At 40.5% G+C, this 20,404-nt stretch overlaps 1 protein-coding gene across 4 annotated transcripts in view; it reads left to right on the top strand.

Moving 5' to 3' along the window:
• The first annotated feature begins 759 nt into the window (after window positions 1–759).
• bsnb (bassoon (presynaptic cytomatrix protein) b) overlaps window positions 760–20,404 on the top strand; it is a 78,141-nt gene continuing 58,496 nt past the window's right edge. For all 4 annotated transcript variants that reach the window (XM_086292529.1, XM_086292528.1, XM_086292527.1 and 1 more), the window contains exons 1-2: window positions 760–1,062; window positions 9,908–10,298. In XM_086292529.1, the coding sequence (XP_086148655.1) occupies window positions 884–1,062; window positions 9,908–10,298 (570 nt within the window). In that variant the 5' untranslated portion in view covers window positions 760–883. The remainder of the gene's footprint in view (window positions 1,063–9,907; window positions 10,299–20,404) is intronic.

Raw genomic sequence — 20,404 nt, 5'->3', positions numbered from 1 at the left:
TAGTGTGAAAGAAAAACTAACTTTTAACCGGAAGAAACCTCTGACAGAACCAGGCTCAGAGAGGGGCAGCCCACTACCATGATGGGCTGGGGGTGAGGAGAGGAAGACAGGACAAAAGACAGGCTGTGGAAGACATAGATTAATAATGATTAAATGTAGAGTGGTCTATAAACACACAGTGAGTAAAAAAAGATAAGTGAAGAAGAAACGCTCAGTGCATCATGGGAAGCCCCCAGTAGTCTAGCCCTATTGCAGCATAATTAAGGTAGTACTGAAAGTTTTAAAGCTAATATTAAAAGAGAGGGTGTCTGTCTTACAAATCTCCTGTTAAGATTGCAAATATAATATTATTGGATTATTTCTAGCCACACCATTGGCTGGAAACTGCTTTGACACAATGTTTTGAAGTCTTTCAGTATTATTTTATTTTCTCTGACTTTCAGCAGGCTCACAAAAGCGAAACTTCAAAAAGTAGTCAGGCATCTCAAACACACACTTCGCTTTGTTTGGTGTCTCCATCATTTAGGTTACTAAACAAACGGTCCATAAAGGAAACGACGTGCTCTGAATCAGGGATGCCTCACTGCTCTCCAGTCATGCGCCCTGGAGGTCTCGGGCCAGTGGAATTTGCGCCGTGGTGTCTCGAGGCTCGCTTGAGATAAGTGACCACCGTGCACGCGCACGTACGAGCCACACAAGTCACCACCCATTGCGTCAGCGCGCTCCCTCACCCTCTCCGTCAGCGCGCGTGCTCCGTGCGGGATGCTGAATTGTAGGTGATGATGGCGGAAGGGGAGCACCGCTGAGTTTCATCTGAGTTTTCACCACAGCTGTAGAACCATCTACAACATCGTTTCTGTCCATCGAGACCTATCCCGAGGCGATGGGGAACGAGGCCAGCATGGAAGGGGAGGGACAGGCGGGACAGCCCGGCCCCGCCGTCCCTGCAGCAGGGGCTCCGGCTTCCATTTCAGCACCACCGGACTCTGGACAGCTCATCAAGCCCAGCAATGGAGCGCCAGCCGGAGGAAGTGGGGCTGGACCCGGGCCGGGGATTAACAGGTAGCAGCAATAGCTAGGACGCTTCTCCGCCAAAGTGTGGAGAGGAATCAGGGAGGCTACACGGCAACGTGGTGTGTAGCGTACATTAGTAGCCTAACGATGTGCAGCGTAGATATAGGATCAACCGACTGCGTGTAGATAGACTTGAATGGGTGCTAAATTATTTATTTCAATATCACTGTCAACACAATTTACCACCACCCCCCTTTCAGACCAATTTATGCTTTTTATTTGTAATTTTTTTGGCAGCACCGCCCTGTTAATAAGAAAATTAATATGCAACGGTCTCGATGTGCAATCAATAAAACGTAAATATGCTCTCAGACGTCTGAAGTAGGAATTTACGCCCGTTTTCACGGTGTCTGTCCCGAGGCACCAGCAAGTATCATGAATGAAAGAGCGACGTAGTGAGGCAGTGTTAAGTATATATATATATATATATATATATACTTAATATATATATATATATATATATATATATATATATATATATATATATAATAATTGTAAATGATTCAAAGTGCACTGGATCTCACGTTGAAGGGCTCGATCGCTTCCATTACATGATGATTTCCACCGAGCATGCCTCGACATCAGTGCTAGTAAATAGAGAGTCATGACAAATCACCCTCCACCTTGCAAGGAGACGTCTGTAGGATGACAAAGCTACCCTTAGATATCGCCAGCGTCAGTGGAAGAGCAGTGCCAGAGAGCATAACCCACAGCTGTCCCAGTTAACAGATCTCAGTCTCAGTCTCAAATCAATATGCATCCGGTGAAAATTGTTTTTTCCACTTTTCTGTGTACTGCACAGAAGAGAAAAAAAAGAGCGTGATTTCCTCTCCTCAAGAGTGGTGCTCGCATCTCACCACAAGAAACCCAGACACTCAGTTCAGACGCGTTATGGCGTTGTGGCAGCTTCTCATGTGACAGCATCACCTTCAGATTAACAGGAACATACACTACATGAACCCCTACTCCCCCTAACACCCTCCCACCACCCCTTGCTGGCTTATACTGACAGCAATGTTGGCTAATAAAATATTAGCCTTTCCCAAAAGCCAGCACAAATCATTAGTGTGATCACATGTAGCAGCCTGCAGGTCTGTGTTTTCTGTGTGGGTGTGTGGGAGGGATTGCCCTTCCAACAAGATCTGATGTTGCCTTAATTATACAGTTCAGCAGTTGTAGACCTGAATATGCACATGCACAGTCACAGTCACAGCTGCGTCTTACATTCGCCACACCTGCTTACAGTCTCTTTCCATAGATTTTAGCCTGATATTCAAAGCTATGTGCTGATTTCTTAGTGCAACAGACGTCTGGTTTTTGATGCCTTTCTTTTTTTGCATTGCGCTGCTGCTTAACTTCTTTTTATTCCACAGTGAGTTTTAGTGGGCTTTTTATGTGTGGTCTGCAAAAGGACACCGTACGCTTTTAATAATGTCCAGTCTTCTTCGTGTTTCTGTTCGTCCAAGCATTTACCGTTCATCCCATCTATTCACTTTGGAACAGGTTTAAATCCTCATAGCTCCCTTGTAACCTCATGATTCTTTTATATCTTGATTTCTCTCTGGTATCCACCCTAAGGTATCTCATAAAGTGATGTCTACTGCTGAGAGACTGAGTGTACTAAAAGACCGAGGGAGGCATTATAAGAAATCGGCTGGGAGAGAGACAGAGAGTATATCATATGGCTAATTTAAACAGTCTTTTTAAGATTGTGGCTGCACATTCAGTCTGAATCTTGCCTTAACATATTCCTTTACAAAGACCTTGTGAGTGTTTAAGAAATAATGAGACAACGCCTGGGTTGAGACTGTAGATAGGAGACTTTCATCTGAATGAAAATGAGGTGCACCATTTTATGGGTTTGCCTATTAATATCAGTAAGGGTATAATATGCTTTATATAGCTTTATTCAAAAGCAAGTTCCACGTAGGAGGTTTTTGGGACCAATTCTGACAGTTTTACACTTTATTTACTGCAGTTAGAGAACTCTATCTGAGCCCCTGTATGAGTCTGTGAAGCTAGGGGAGCCACTCTTCTGCTTCTTCTCTTATCATAACAGCTTTGACTAAGTGCATAGTCATCCTGACTTATTGACCACAACTGAAAGGCAGTCTGACACAAGCTCCAAATAGTTCCTGTTTACAGCGATGAGCTCAGTGTCCTGCTGCTTTGGCATCTCCTTATTATCAGTCTAAAAACTCAACTGGTGGAGAACTGATATTGATATTAAATGCGGGTTTGAGTATTGATACTGGTACTTTACGAACCCAGACACAAGCAGAGTGCATGAAACCAATCACAAGTAATGGATACACTCAAATTCAAAGACTTTGAGCACACTCCAAATGCAAAGCAGTTCATATTGTTTATCACCAGGGAGGGGCATTTATAGAATATCATTGCTACCAATACTGTTTTTGATTCTGATTATAGGTTAGCGCCTTCACCTTTTCTCTTATTGATTCCTGATTTGTTTCTTTGTGGAAATAAGAAGTCCTACACAGTTTTTCAGCATCAGCACAATTGTTACATTATCTCTGTGGCTGAACACATTATAGTAACCGAGTAAAAAAAAAAAAAGACTCAGTATGAGTTTGACATCATTGTTAGTCAATGCATAGCTGTCAGAAAAACAAGCCAGCATTGTTAAACGAATTGATAAGCTGGGCGGCAAAAGATTTAATTATTTGGAACCAGTTCTTCATTGGCACCCTTACTAATGACACTGTTATAAACAGAAAATGGATGTCTACCAGCGCTGCTACTTTATGGCGAAAAATCACAATCAGTTATTTTTGTCTATAATGAGATCGCGATTATTTAACACAATTACTCACAGATGGAAAAGAATAGCGGCATTATCAAACTTTCAAAAAAGAAGAAACTTATTTTATCAATTAAACTGATTTTTTTAAAATACGTTTTACTCGTGAAGCTGGCTAAAACCACATATCCAAGTCAAGTACCATCTTCTTTGTGTTTCCAGGCTGTTCTGCGGATGAAACTGAACTTGGATGCCACGTTGAATATTTTGGCAGCGCAGACACTGTGTCCAGTCTAGTCACAACTACACACTGGATGCGTTTTGCCATCAGAGTAACAATCGCCACAAAACACAATACAGCTGTAGCTCACAGCTTGCGTGCTGTCTTTGAGGTTGCTTTTTGAAGGAACCTCTGCGTGATTTTTTGGGAAAGACCATTTGATGTACTGAACCATGTTTCACATTTATGATATGAGGCATTGCAGGATAAACTTAAAAGTTTCATCACTGCAACTACTACTTTTACATTTGTCCAGCAAGATTGGGAATATGTTGGCTCTAGAGTAAGCTTTCCCCTCATCTATGACTTGGCTGCTCATCATTTTTTAGGGGCAGCCAAGCTTGTCTGATGTTAAAGTATGAAAAGTGGTGTAAATAATGAAATCAAGAAGTGCTGTGCCCTCTAACAAAGCTACGTAACGTTGTCAGAGATGCTGTAATACACGCTTTATAACATTGATTTGGATCTTGTTGTCACAGCTTTTTTGGCAGGTTTGACCAATTGAAAAAACTAATTGAAAATCATTCATTCTGTGTCTGACATCTTTTCTGGTTGTTAGTGGCAACAACTAATAATCACTTTTTCTTATTTTTATATATTTTTTTGCAGAAATTGCTTAAATGTGTGCCAACCCCTGCTTTGTTCCTCTTTAACCCCGATGATTCACTTACACGCAGAAACACTCTTGTCTAATGTCCAGCAGCCATTGAATGACAGAATTAAATCTGCCCTGCTGGATAATTATGAAGCTGTAAGTGTTTCCTTCTGGGAAATAAACATAACCTTGTTACATTTTCTTTCTTTCCTTTTTCTTTTTGATGTGACGTACCCGGCGCTGATTGAAAAACAAGTGCGATAGTTGTTGATGCTTTTCGACAAACAGATACTTAATGGTGGATTTACATTTTACTGATACACTGAACATGCAATTGGACATTCGCATCAAATAATGCCATTAATCATGTGCACATCTCATTCATCACCCTAACCCTCTGACCTTTAAATACTGCTAAATGGGAGGCACATTCATTCAGAAGCCTCAGCTACAGGTTCATTTCCAACAGAGAGAAAGCCTAAACCAGATACAAACATACACTACATCACAAGTATTTAAACTATCATCCTGTAAAAATAGCCCTGATTTGCCGTGGACATGGGCTCTCTGGGGAATCTTGTTGGGTGCACTTAGTTGCCAGTTGAGGTCTCTGTGGATCAGACTGTTCACACTTGGGACCTGGGAGTTATGAGAGCAGTGTAGTGTGACTAGATGGTCAGTATTTGTCTTTGAGTGGTTTTAATGTTGTGTCTGTAGCATCTCCACTGTATAGACTCTGAAACTTTATCCAGCTAAAATTAAGCACACATCAGTCTGATGACTACCCCTCTACCAACGGACCTAATTGGCACACCAGATGTCAGTGCGAAGACAATTTTTAATCCAAATGATAAAAGTAAATATAAATGAATGCCTGCTGTTTATTGTATAGCTGCAGTGGTTTTTATTGTTCAGTAAACCCTTTCAAAGCAATGTAATGGGTTGGTATATTGTATAGGCCAGTAATTAGATTTTTATTAGGACAATGAGTACTGTTAGTTAAAACATGGACTATATGAAACTTTGCTGGGAGGAAAGATGGAAATGCACAAAAACAGCAAGACTACTACATTTTGGAAAAAAAAGCTTTGATTTGATGTTAAAGGGAGCTGATGTTATTCTGTATTTAAACTGAAAACCGACTTGAACATTAGATGCTGATCAAAAAGGCTCTCAGCCATGACTCTTATGCTGGATATTTAATAGTGGATTAAGTTGAATTACTATGTCTATGGCCATCACTGTGCAAACAGCACTTTCAGTCTTTGTGGATACCCTCCTGTGCTAAAGTATTGACAGGATTAGCATGACTAGTTTTGTCTCACCTGTCTCGCATTACATCGCCAGTCTGTCAATGCCCACTGCATGTGTTTTAGCAAGCACCTAAAGGATGTACTACAGATAAGAAATCACACTCATATCTGTTTAGTCAGTATTAGGGACCTCAAAGTAACTAGCTAGATTAGCTTAGCCTGAAGCTTGGGAAAATATCAAAAACAGCTCTGTCTGAGGGTAATGATAAAAACATGAGCATTTTTTCAGTACAAATTTCTCATGTGACATCATGCACACATTGCTTAATTTGTCAGACATATTGGATGTGATACAACCACCGGTTGCTAGGGCTAAATGTGTGCGCCCCAACTGGTTGGCAGGTGTTTCCTGGAGGTTTCTGGCTGTTGCTGGATGAAATCGTTTGCTTTGGGTGCTAGCACTGCAACAGACTGGCGTGGTGGTGTACCCCGCCTCTTACCCTATGGCAGCTAGGATAGGCTCCAGCCCTCCCACGACCCTGAATTGGATAAACAAAAGAGGATGGATGCATGGATGCTAGCAGACTGTCACAGTTGCGTGTAGTTTTTCATGTTTGTCTAAAAAATACTCACTAACTACTAGCCCAAGGGTGTTATAACTTCAAAAAGTGAGAGGCAAACCTGAGATGGAGAAGGGTCACCTTCAAAGCAAAAATTGTGTCTCAGTGCTGCAGACAAAATGTTTCAGAAGGCGCAACTTTTACTTTGAAGGCAAAGCTTCTCCATTTCTGGTTTGTGTTGTACTTTTTAAAGTTTTACTACAACTTGAAGAGCTTACCAGCATTTGCAGATGAGTGCATCACTCCTATGACAATCAGAAGGAGGTTTTCAGGAACTAGTTGGGGAACAAACATTTGCCCCTAGAAACAGGCGTTTGCTACGGGGTGGACTGTAGACTCGTGTGACTGGAGCTTTATCAATCACTTTCACAGTGATTGCAGTCAACCTAAAAAACCTAAAATCTAATGTTTGCCTCATGACCTGTGTTGGACAGATGGCCTGTGTAACCAGGGGCTTATTCGCTTTATTCTACATAGTCAGCGTGATTGTCACGTGTCTAAAAGTTGTCAGCACCTACATGTTTTTTGCTGTTGTCCGTTGCTGGGAAACCTTCAGCTACATTAGACAGGGATAAGATTTTTCACAGTAAAACAGAGGTATGCTAAATGTTTCTCTCTGCAGTTAACTTATATTACTCTTCTCATATGAAAGTGGTAAAAATTTTCCCATCTAATTCTTGGCAATTCAGGGAATAGTGTTTCCTGTAATACTAAAAAATTCCTCTGAGATTTTCATTGTCTTGCATTTCAATTTTTAATTAATGTGACATTGGGATATTGTCACATGGATGATTAAGGCTGAGTAGACAATCTAATCATCTTTCTGCTTATTCGCGATCTAAAGTTTCACATGGGGCTCCCCAGCACGAAAGACTGGCAACACACAAATGCCTTACTATCCACTTTGTGAAGCAGTCTCTAGTGCTTTCGCCACAAAGCCACAAGTTGTTCTCAGTGGATTACCACTTACTGATGGATGAGAACATTTGAAGAAATCTTTTGAAAAAGTGTCCTCAAGTTTAAACTATGCTTTTGACTCTCATTAAGCCATGGTGCCTGAGGCTTTACATAAACCACAAGAGACTCCACTTAGTGCCTCGGTGTTTTAAATTGCAATTATTTTCTGAAAACACCTTGACATAGACTTAAATGTAGACTGCACAGTGGATCAACGGTAAGACGCATCAGCTACTAAAAAATGTTCATTTATCTGAGGGTTTCATGTCTGAATGCTTACCTTCGTAAAATCAGCAGCAGTGGCGGCAATCACGCCGAGTCACACCTGATAACATTAAGTATCCTTTTCAACATAGCGCGTCTGAATGCATGGAGTCAAATCCATTATTGGATTGGCGCACACAACACTGTACTGTGTTTATTCAGAGTGAGAGAGTTTCATGCATTTGTGCACACAGCACAACAGCAGTACTTCATTAATTAGTTATGTGAGATTATCCCTGACATTGAGACAGGATTGATCAGGATCTCACTGCAAATTACATTATGTACTTCACTTCAGGCAGGTGAACTGTAGTTTATAAGCTACATTTGTATATGTACAAGTTTGTATGGATCTATTCCCATAACCACATACACAATGTGGCTCCTGTAGTGATCAAAACAACTATCGCATTACAGCTGCTAATCAAAGAAAAGTTAAAATAATTCATTATATGTTACTTAGTGTCAGATCTTGCTCATACTACATAATATTGTGTGAAACTGGTAACTGCTCTGTCAATGTTCCCTGAGGATTATTAACATAAAACTGACCCATATGAATCACCGAATGCCTACATTTTAAATATTCATGAAGCCAGCAATGTTACATATCCCATGTCTGAGAAGGAATGAGTGTAGCCTCAGAAGGACTGAAAGTGATGGTCCGCCATAGACTGTCAGCAACTGTGTGAATTTCAAGTTCACAGTCGATAGATGAAAAGTAAGGATTTTCCCGATGGGCTCACTGCAGTAAACACAGAGCTCCTGTAGAGAGTTGAACAAGGTTAGAGTTTTGTGGCAACTCAAGTGTTTGCCAATGAGTCACAATTGCTAACATGCTCTATTTTAATTCCTTTATTCTCCCCATTATCGCCACACTTCCCTCACTGTGGATCCAGGGCTGCTGCTTCGACTGTCTTTGAAGATGACGGCCATGACTAAACAAGGTCTAAGTTGTTATGACAGTGGAAATCCTCCGTTCCTATTTAACTGTTGGCACCAGTGCTTGAAGGCCAGGGTGTGCAAGAAAACCCAAAGTTTACAGTCCTGATACGCCACCTTTGTGCCACCCCAAACAGAATGCTGAGGCGAGAACAGACCAGCTTTAAAGACAAGCACTTTACAGAAAGAGGCACTATAAAATAGGCAGCATTTGATTTACTCCTGGCCTCTGTTTTGAGTGGTCTGCTATCACATCATGAACCACAATACAATCTTTTAATGATATGTGCGCCTAATGCATCTCAGAGCTGAAGGACTCCAAAATGCATCCTTTATGAAGAAGCACTGCTGCTTATTTATATTCAGTAGCTGTTACAGCTATAAAAGCCCACTTAAGAAAAAGTCAAATGCAATGCATTTAAAATATATACTAATTTATTATAAAAGAAAAGGTCAGAAAAACAAAGTTAGGTTCCTTTGTTTTCCTAAGTCTAAACCCGGAAACACCACGTTTCTCTTAATGATGTTCACTATTCTTCTTTCAGTACTTTCAATCACTCCAAAAGGCTGCTGTGGTTATTTTCTTAAAGTTTCTGCATGTTAACAAAAGAAAAAAACCAAAAAGCTCGTAACCCCGTGTAGTTACTTCCAGCAGAGAGTGTAATGAGTTTTTATTTCGGTGTTCTCGTTTATGCAATAGATAGCCTTGCATTCATGAGTAAAAAATAGCATGGACTGGGTGTTTGCAAATGTGTGCTTATAAGAATAAGCGTGTCAACTGGACTCAAAGACTTTATTTGTCACAGACACAGTGGATATGTGTGCTTCAGTGCAGTCTGATATAGTGATCATAAAGCCATTTCCAGCAAGCGAACCTGAAAAGGATTTTTAAAACGTATGACTTTAAAAGTGTAAAATGTACATAAAGTGTGTAAAACTCAGTCTTGACCTTGCAAAGGGTAATTGAGAGAATAGCTGAGAAGCTTCTTGAGTTTTTTCAGAGCTAAAGCCTTTCCTATCCCTAGACGAATAGAAATATTTCCATGCTCAGTTGGCTCTCAGTAAACAATAGTCTCTTTGTTAAACTGGTTATACTCCTAGCTTAGGACACAGATCTAATGTACACCTTGTTTTGTGTTCTCTTTACCTCTCTGTCAGGCCACCTCCATCAGACTCAGGACCTAAAGCAGGCGGCCAGATCGGTCATGGGACAGGTGACAGGTTGGCTTCCCATGACACCCCACAGCATGCTGCGCCTCATGGAGAGCAAGGCCAGGGCCATGTGGCCAGGAAGAGTCTGCAGGTGGACGTCGGTAGTAGCAGAACTGGGAGGTCCCCTTCTGCGTCCCCAGACCGAGGCAGTGTCCCCACCTCCCCTTACTCTGTGCCTCAAATAGCACCCATGCCCAGCAGCAAACTGTGCCCCGTCTGCAAAACCACCGACTTGATGGGCACTGGGGATGACAAGCCGAACATCAACACCTGCACGCAGTGCCGCTCCATGGTGTGCAACCAGTGTGGCTTCAACCCAAACCCTGACCTAACAGAGGTAGGTGGATCTGCTTCACCAAGATGTTTTTATTTTCAAGGATTGTTCTCTTTTATCTTTCACTACAGCAGACCAGTGCCACATAGTAAAGGTGAATTCATCTGATTCCCGGTTACTGTCAGTGAGGGAGTTACAAACGTAGTGAGCATCTGCCATGGTGCATTCGCACGGAAACAAAAACATCTCAAATACTGCTAAAAAGGTTAAAAAATGCAACCGTGTAATCGACTGCACAAACATATTTGGAATGAATTCATGCATACAGCATTGCAGACTGCCTCAGAGCTAAAGAGAATAAAAGGAAGAGGGTTACTCTCTAATGTTGACAAACTGAGCACAAGATTTTCCTTGTAATTTTGATCTGCTTTAAAATAGGACCAAGTCTAAACACCATCAGGTTTTGTTTGTTGTCACATGATTGTATTATTTTCATCATCAGTCAAATATGTGTACTGCACGTCTAAAGTCCTGTCAGTATAAACTTACCTGGGACGTTAGGAGGTACACCTTGCTAGTACCACGTTGGATCCTCTTTTGCCTTCAGGCCTGTCTTAACACTTTATAGCATAGATTCAACAAGATGATGGAAACATCCCTCAGAGATTTTGTTCCACATGATAGCATCACACAGGTGCTGCAGATTTGAGTACAGTGAAATCATTTTCATATTCATGAAAGCAGTTTGAGATGAGTTGAGCTTTGTGGCATGAAGTGTTCAAGGTTCAACATGTTGTGGGTTCAGAGATGATCTACTGCACTTGGTTGTAATGAGTTGTTGTTTGAATTAGTGTTTCCTTCCTTCCATCCTCCTCTGACCTATGGCATCAACCAGCCACCTTTGCTTTTTTGGACCATTTTCTGTAAACCCTAGAGATGGTTGTTTGACAGGAGATCACCAGTTTCCAAAACACTCACATACCAGACCAGCCCATCCATCAGACAACAACAGTTTCAACTTCAGCAGGTCGTCTTGACTACATGCCTAAACATGATTGGTTGCTGCCATGTGATTGACTCTTTATGATGAACAGGTGTACCTAACAAAGTGGCTGGTGAGTGTACAAACTGACTCACTTGTTGCTGTAGTGGAGGTCAGTCATTGGTGTCCTTTGCTCCTACGGGTTATCAGTAATTGAACTCAGTACCTGCTCACTTTCCAACAGCTATTTCACCAGCTGTCGCCATGGTCTCTGGCTGCTGCACTGCCAGTCTTTTCCTCTACACCCTTTGTAACGTCATAGTGGTGTATGCATTTTTTTTTGAAGTGGGTGATTCAGGTGCTACAATTTGGTTTAATTTGTCTTTTGAATGTTATTTCTCATTGACATTTATGAGTAATGCTGTTGATGACAATTGTTATCAAGTTGGCTCTGACTGACTCATGGGTTGAATTGCACCAAATGAATGGGAGTCAAGATGTGAATTAGATGCATGTTGTTTGAGAGCTGTGAACTTCTGCTCCAGCCATGATTTCTCTTGATAGGTGGAGTATTTAATAGTTTGGTTGGCTTATAATCTTTCATCTGCAAAGACCTGGTTGCATGCACTTTTCCAAGGTGCATAGTAATATATTACTCACCCCCTACTAGCCATAATAAATCAGAGGCTCTTACCTCTAGAGCAAACTCTGTTGTTTATTCAGCTAATCTATCTTTACATAACACTTATGTGAAGTATATTGTGCCTGTATATTATACATCCATCCTTTCTGACAAGCACATCCTAATCATGCCCAGAGCCTCTTCTGAAAAATCTGAACAGATTCTTATATCATCCCAAAAAAGGAGCACAACACATTACCCCATCATTCGCAATCGTTCATATGCGTCTAAACACTCATCGCTGTTAACAGGTAGCTAAGAAAGCCTATTGCCTTCATCTGAAAATAAATCACTTGCCTAATTTGAATTAGGCCATGCTTCACTGTAACTGTGAGTCAAGTGTGGCTGTGTCATCTGTCACAAAGTTTCAAATCAACTTCACTGAGTCATGTTGCAAATTGAAGCCAAGAAGCAATGTCAGTTACGCTGGCCTACAGGCTATCAGAGTGACCGTAGGCTGAGTAAATATTAGGATGCAGAATATAATGTTTAGGTTTTTTGAACGATAAATGCGTGCATGTAAATGTACTGCCCAATGGGTGTGTGTAAGCTTGATGACATGTATGCATCGGGTGCATAAGAGAGGAGACTGCAAACGTTGGAAGAAGAAAGCAGTGGGAAATGGAAAGATGAGAAAGAAAAAAGCATGGACCAAAGTGGAAACAGACAGTAAAGAATAGATCATGGCAGGGAGTGAAGGAGAGCATGGCAGTAAAGAGAACAGCGGAGGTGGGTGCTTTTCAGCTCAGGCTTGGTGTGCTTGTCAGATCCTGACAGAGAGAGAGAGAAACAGGGAGGGAAAATGTCCAGCCTCTGGAGACCTGAAGATTTACCCCCTTAACCTACTTAGGATGGATTTGGCTTCAGCCTCACTACAGCATATCTAAAACAGCCTTATCACTCATCAGGGAAACTGATGACAACCAAGGTGATGATAATGCAGAAGATGACGATGACAGGAATTACGATTACAGTGATGGGAACTGGCCCAGAGAAAGGATAGCCATAGCAAGGCTGTGTCAAAATCCACACAGGGATTCTCTTGATTCTTAATAGTAAAATATTTGTATATAAACATATATCCTGTCCTGTATAATAACAAGGTTTTGGGATTTTCTGAGATTATAATCTTGTTTTCATTTGAACATTTGGTGTTTTGTGTGAAAAATTACCTGAAGAATTTTCTCATTCGTTGTAGTTTCAGGATTAGACCTGTGATGACAACACACTATTAGGACCACTTCTTGTGCAAGAGATGTGTGTCTGCAAATAGTTTACAGAGACCCACTGAAGTCCCCCAGATTATCAGGATAATATGAGCAAAAATCTGTCATTGAAGAGGATTTCCCATTAAATCACAGAAAGATGGCAGTGCCGATTAAAGTCCTGATAGCTGTGGATGATTTCATGTTTGGATTTTTGAGCACAGACTCAAATAGCGGGGCTAGCCTGGATTTTCTTTTAAGAAGCCACATTATCTTGTAAAGAGAATCTCTCTTCACTCTTTGAGGGGTGAAGATAATTGTTGCAATGCACGTCAGAGCTGTGTTAAACTACCTCTTGATGGTAATGCAATTTGGATGTAAACAGCGAGCGACAAATTGATCTCACAGACCGCATCTGTTACGTGGCTGTCAGTCAAGCTGAGAAGACAAGTTTTATTTAGACATGATAGCTACGAATTCAGTCATGCCAGCTATCGTGCACGTGAACTAAGACTTACATGTGACGTGACGTAGGTAGCACCGAAATGAGAAAACGAGAAAGCCAGAAAGGCAAGAAATGAGACGGTCTAAAGGCAGCCTTAGAACAACAAAGAACAAGAGCAGTGAGAGCGATACTGAGAATACCACAGACATTCTCCCCTGACAGTGTTCTCCCACCACCATACAGGGGAACATCTGCTTCATAATTGGTCCAATTTCTATTTATAGACCCTACCCTCCTTCTGTCTGCAACGGTGGCCCGGTCCTGAGAAGCCACAGCTGAAAGAAGGAGGGAGAGGAAGAGAGAGAGAGAGACAGAGCTGGTTGAAAAAGCTGTGCCGTAGCAGGAGGAGACAGAACGGGAGGAGAAAAAAAAGCATCATCATAAATTAACCGTAATAGCCAGAGTGTTCGTACTGACACTATCTATCTCTGCATAAATTCAGCGTAGGGAGAAAAAATACCCCAACAACAACAAAATGGAGAAACAAATCAGAAAACAATGCTAAGATGCTTTTGAAAACGAAATTTTTTCTTCATACAGTTTGGTGATGAAGACACACCCCTGACATGGAGCTGAAACATTCTTCAAACAAGTCATGAAACAATGACTCTTTAAAGTCTTTGTTTCAGAAATGCCTTGGAGGTTCTTCTCTTTCTTTCTTTTTTTATCAACAATCCCACAAGCTGAAAGAGCAGTTTTAACAAATGCTCCCACACAGAAGCACTCTATCTCCTCATTCGAGTTTAAAATATAGCAGGTAGGTGGCCACAGTTTACAGTTGCAGTAGATAGATTTAGCAACCAAACCAAAAGCAGTAATATCGATTTGGACTCTACAATAAAATGTTTCCAATCAAGATCAGACAAAAAGCTTCAGTAATCAGATGAAACAGGCAGACGTTCAGTATAAAAAGAAAGCGAGAAACCCACTGTACATCTGTTAGGCACCAAACAGCAGACTGGCCTCGTAGACACTGTGTACTGAAAACCACAGATTAGATTACCGCGCTATTGTCATTGTTAGTTAGTGAAGGCCCACTTTCTAGCTTCAAACGGAGAATTTTTGCCATCTTGGTTTTGAAACTGGACACAATGAGTGAGGCACAGGGCTGACTAAAAAACTGAGGCTCACTACATACTCTTTGGATAGTCATATGTCTGACAAACGAAAAAAACAAAAACATCCCTCTAAAAGGCATAAATTCAATTACCCTTGAAACTAGAAACTGAGACCACAAACTGATCAGGAAAACATATACTGGGTGCACAGCTGGACGTCTTTTGTACACAAGCTTACAGTTAAACACTACATTTCTCAGTCAGACATGGGACTGTTTAAATCGACTTTAATGCTCTAAAGTTCTAATCCCAAGGCTGAAAATCAATTTTCTCAAGCGACACCAACCGGGGAGAGCAAGCTGTCCATAGTGTCATAAGTAAACATTCTGTAATTTTCAAGCGTGCTCGAAGGCAGCTTTGTGGGTTGTGAGTGTTTCAGGTATGGTATTGATCCCAGTTTGACCTTAAACTTGTGATTACTTCTAAACTTTTAGAAAGTGCGCTGTGTTCTTCAAACTGAGGGCTACTTGAGTTTTTTGCTGAGCTAAAAGGAATAAAAGAAGGAGTCTATCTGCATATGTGTGACTGTTTATATTTCTTAAATAGAGTTCAACCAGTCTGCTTCCTGTTCGGAAGGTGAATTTGTCATATGGTGTAGAGCAGCTTGAATGCAGACTCCTGAACAAACTGATGATGAATCCAGAAACAGGCAAATATGGTCCAAAATCCAAAAGAATAACACAGGTGCCTCACACACCCACACACGTAACAAAAACAAGAGGATTATATATTTAGTCGGAGTAACACAAACACACAGGTGTACTGTCTCTCTCGCACTCACGGCAGGTACACAGTATGATGCTACAAAGAACTGAGGCCAGGTAATCGAGGAAAGTGGACACAGGAGGGTGACGAGACACAGCTGAAACTGATTAAAACAACACAAGGAAGTAAATACAAGGCACAAGAGACAAATGACTACCAAAGTAAAACAGGAAGTGAGTAACAGAAACACAGAATATAAAGCACTTCACAAAAGAGGACTAATAAGATCTCATAGAAAACAACAAGGAATCAAACTGAAAGAACTGCTGGAGAAGAAAGGATGTGTACTGTTGAATATTATTATAGTTTTCATTTTTTGTTGCTAGAAATTGTGGAGATGCAGAGTAAAATTCTTAATTTTTCCCATAGCTGAGGCCTTGCACTATTTGGACAAAAATATTGGGTCACACCCCTTAATCTTTGAATTCAGCTGTTTACTGTGCCATTGCCATGGGTGTGTAAAAGCAAACAACGGGCCATGAAGTCTTTCTTTACAAACATTTGGGAAACAATGGGTCATTCTAGAGAGCTCGATGTATTTGAGCATGATACTGTAATATGATGCCACCGTTGAAACAAATCACTTCATGATGATTTTTTTTTTACCTCCTAGATATTTCATAACCAACTGTGAGTGGTGTTATTGCATAGTGGAAGCGTTCAGGAACCACAGCAACTCAGCCCAAGTGTTTAGAGAACGGGGTTGCTGAGTGTTGAGGCTCATAGTGCGTAAAAGTCACCAACACTCTGCTGACTCAATAACTTCCTCTGGCATTAACATCAGCACAAAAACTGCACCGGCAGCTTCTGGGCATGGGTGTAAGACGTAGTACTTGAGTCGATATAGTGCATGTTTGTTTGTGGAATGACACAAACACAAGCGATCTGTTTGAAAGTTTTAAGGTCTTTCAGATTTTCATCACATTAGCACTTAGTGTTTAGTGAGATGACATTTGCCATTAGCAGATGTTATTCTATTTGCCCAATAAACAGTCAGCAAGGCTGACACAGGCAATCGGATTGGCTGATATGTTGGTGCATTGCAGAAAAAATAGTTTTCTCTGTATGTTGCTGTATGTTTTCAGGGACATTATTAGTGGGCATTCATGGTTCTCAAAGTATATTTTTAGCTGATTATTCTGCAGCGCCTGCCTAATTTGGCAGTTCTGCTTCACAAGCTCACTTGGGGTGTTTTTTGTTTAATTCTGTGCTTATTTGTGTCCTTTTGATAAAACAGTAATGTTATATGTGTGTCTGTGCTAACTCTGTTCCACTGGCTTATTTAGGGCCTTTGTTTATAATCACAGTACACATACACACACATTTACATGCAAATATAGAGAAAACTGCAAAGCAAAGTTAGCCTACACATTAAATACAATCTAGATTTTGTCAAATATCAATATAAATAATTAGACGCTACCTGAATCAGCAGTGTGTTTGCTGACAAGCCTCATTCCTCGGTCAACAAAAGAATTCATCACTCACTCAAGCTGCAAGCTGCAGTTGGCCTTTCGAAACGGCCACATTTTGAGTGGGTAATGTATTAGTTATATAAATGTAAATACAGTGATATGGTCATATCAGTGAAGGATAAGTCCATTATACCCCAGAGGAGGCAGAGGACGGTTCCTAATCCCCTCAAATTAATTCAGATATTTAGCGTTAGACTTTTCTAATCCCCCTCTAACTCTGGATGATGTGGCACAAGAGATTCAGTGACATTCAGATCTGGCAAAGTGTAACACAATGAGAATGTTTCATGAATCACTATTAAAGTTTCATTTTAGTGAAAGACAGCATTGCTTCTGTCTGACATGGGTGAGCTGTGAAGAATTTAATGTAGGAAATCAAGATGTCATTTGGTTAGATTTAGAGTAGGAGATAAATCATGTATGAAAATACCATTTAGGGGAATCTCTTCAAGATTCACTTAATTTTAGTGAATGTGATCTTTTTTCTCTCGATCCTTCTAAATTATTCTTTCCATGAAGCTGTTGATCTTTGTGTGTCTTGCTCTCTTTTGATGAGAGATTCATTTTCTTCCGTTTGACGATGCTAAATAACATCAGAGCAAAAAAACCCCCCCAAAAACCAAAACATGTTCTGAAATGAATTTATTTCTGAGTCTACCTACTAGTCAACAAATGTTTTTCCAGGTTTTTCAACAAAAACATTGAGTGCATGTCTTTTGGTCACACCCTAAACTACATGATACAATACATACACTTACACAATATTCAAATAACCATTTAGCCAGTATGATATGCACAGTCGACTATTTAGGTTTTTGGACAATGACACAAATTTTGTAGTTTTTCCTCTGCATACAACCGCAGTGTTTCTTAAATCAAATATTCAATATTTGAATATAATTCTATAGCCTTAATTCTAGGTTTTTAACAAAAGTATTGTATTGACTGTTCGATGTGTGGTTGTTTTCAAGTTTTGAACTTGCACTTTTTAGATGTTCACTGGAGCTCTCTAAACAGAGATGTTGATGCAAGTGAAGGAGGCTGACAATCTGAAATAAACCTGTGAGAGAGATTTGGTAGTTCGGGAGTGTCCATCTGCTTATCCATTTTGGGGTTGTGGGTGGGAGCTGGAGCCTACCCTACCTACCATAGGCTACCAAAGGACATACCCTGGACAGGTTACCAGGCGTGTCACAGGGCTAACACACAGAGACAGACAACCGTTCACACTCATATTTGGACCTATAGGCTATTTTTAATTTAATAAAATTTTAGTTATATAGCACCAAATCACAACAACAATTGCTTCAAGACACTTAATCTTGTAAAATAAAGGCACCCTTTGAGCAAGCACTTTGGCGACACTGGAAAGGAAAAACTCAATTTTACCAGGAAGAAACCTCCAGCAGGACTAGGCTCAGGGAGGGGCGGCCATCTCCTCAATTATTTGATGTGAGGAGATGAAGACGAGATTAAGACACACTATGGAAGAGAGCCAGAGATTAATAATAACTAATGATTAAATGCAGAGTAAACTATAAACACATAGTGAGTAAAAAACGTGAGTGAAACAGTAACCCTCAGTGCATCATGGGAAGTATGTGGCGAGAACCCACACAAACATGATGGGGAGAACATGCAGACACACAGAAGGTCCCCTGCGAGATAGTGGATTCAAACCCAGGACCTTCTTGGAGTGTACAATACATTCTTACAAAGACTGAATGCACTGGGCAACTTGGCAACACCAAAACACCTGAAAGGCCACTCTATATATTGACAGCCACTAAACTAAAGTGGATGATTGCAGAATTCTTCCTCTGGTTAAGAAAAACAACAAGTCAAGAACACTCTTGAAGAAGTTGGGGTATTATTGCCAAAGTTTACAGTCAAGAGGCACCCTCATGAGTGCAAATACAGAGGGTTTTACAACAAATGGCCAAATCAGTGGTTACAACCAGCTATTTGATAACAAGAAGGCCAAATTAGACTTTAAACATATAAAAGTGTCTGCTTTGTTTGGGGAAAAAATGATTTGCACAGGTTAACTTGTACCAGAATGATGGGAAAAGAAAATGATGCAATGTTATGATGTGGGGATGGCTGCCAGTGGAACCAGGGCACTAGTATTTATTGATGATATAACTGCTGATAGAAGAACTCTGAAGTGTACAGAGCTATACTCTCTGCTCAGATTAAACGAAATGCTGCAAAACTGATTGGACGGCGCTTTACAGTGCAAATGGATAGTGACCCAAAGCATACCGCAAAAGAAACCCAAGCGTTTCTTAAGAAAAAGAAATGGGATATTCAAGTCAGTCACCTGATCTCAATTCAATTAAGGCCTAGCAGAGTGTCTCAAGGGACGAAACAGCATTTGGTTGCTATGTTTGTTTGTCCAGTTACTTTTGAGCGTCTGAAAATGTTAAACCCCTTGAATTAAAACTTTAAGTCTGCACTTCAGTCACATTTGTATTGTCTGATTTTAAATCCACTGTGGCAGTGTGCACAGGCTAAATTACAAAACAATGTGTCATTGTCCAAAAACGTGTGATCCTAACTGCACATACACGACAAACATACACCATTATATAGAGAACACCGATCAGAAGGTTTGATAATGTAAGTCTTTCCAAACAGTTATATTTGGACATCTCGATGTTGCGCTGATGATTTTAAATAGATAATTTTAACAAAAATAAACAGTATAACATACAGTGTTTCAAGTAATTGTCCTTCCTTTGCAAACCTCTTATCCTATTTACTGTAAATCATTTCATAAGAAAGTGAGACAAAAAGCTCCTTAGTGAACACGTATGTTCAAATAACGAAATAATTATTCTGTGAAACTTATGTCAGGGTTTGGGTGGCTGTTTTTCCACACTGTGCTTTTGGATGTAATCATAGACTGGTTTAAAGTGGACAAACAGTGGGAACTAGGTCAGGAATCCAGCCGAGACACTTCATGCTGCATTTTGCATATACCAAAATATTTTGCAACAAGAACTGCCAGACACTAAATCTGGGACACTGTTTTAATTATTACACCATAACCTACTGCAGTTAAAGTCCATCTTACAGTAGTCTTTTCTGTATGGAAAAATTGCACAGGAATCTTTAGTCAGTTTTCCTAATAGTGCCCTTGTTAGAACTGGACACGCAGAAAGATCACTTTCAGCAGTTTGGTATAATTCTTTGACTCCGTGTTGCAAACAATGACTTCTTTTAGGCCTTCTACTGATTATTTAATCTGTCATCAAACAGGATTGTACTTTGCACTGTTATTGCACATTTGTTGCATGGCCTATCAGACCACAGAAACTTTTCCCTCGCAGCAAATCTTGCTAATTTTCTGGCTGTGTGTGAAACATCCAGACAGAAACATTTGAAATCGAAATGCTCTTGGCTTTTCAGTAATACTCTCAAGTGACAATAAT

This window comes from Aulonocara sp. 'chitande type north' Nkhata Bay, linkage group LG5, assembly GCF_057382095.1.
Source record: "Aulonocara sp. 'chitande type north' Nkhata Bay isolate Kocher_YH1m ecotype deep benthic linkage group LG5, A_spYH_male_GT1.1, whole genome shotgun sequence".
NCBI lineage: Eukaryota > Metazoa > Chordata > Actinopteri > Cichliformes > Cichlidae > Aulonocara > Aulonocara sp. 'chitande type north' Nkhata Bay.
Note: the sequence above shows the minus strand (reverse complement) of the source record. Positions and strands in the feature narration are given on the sequence as shown.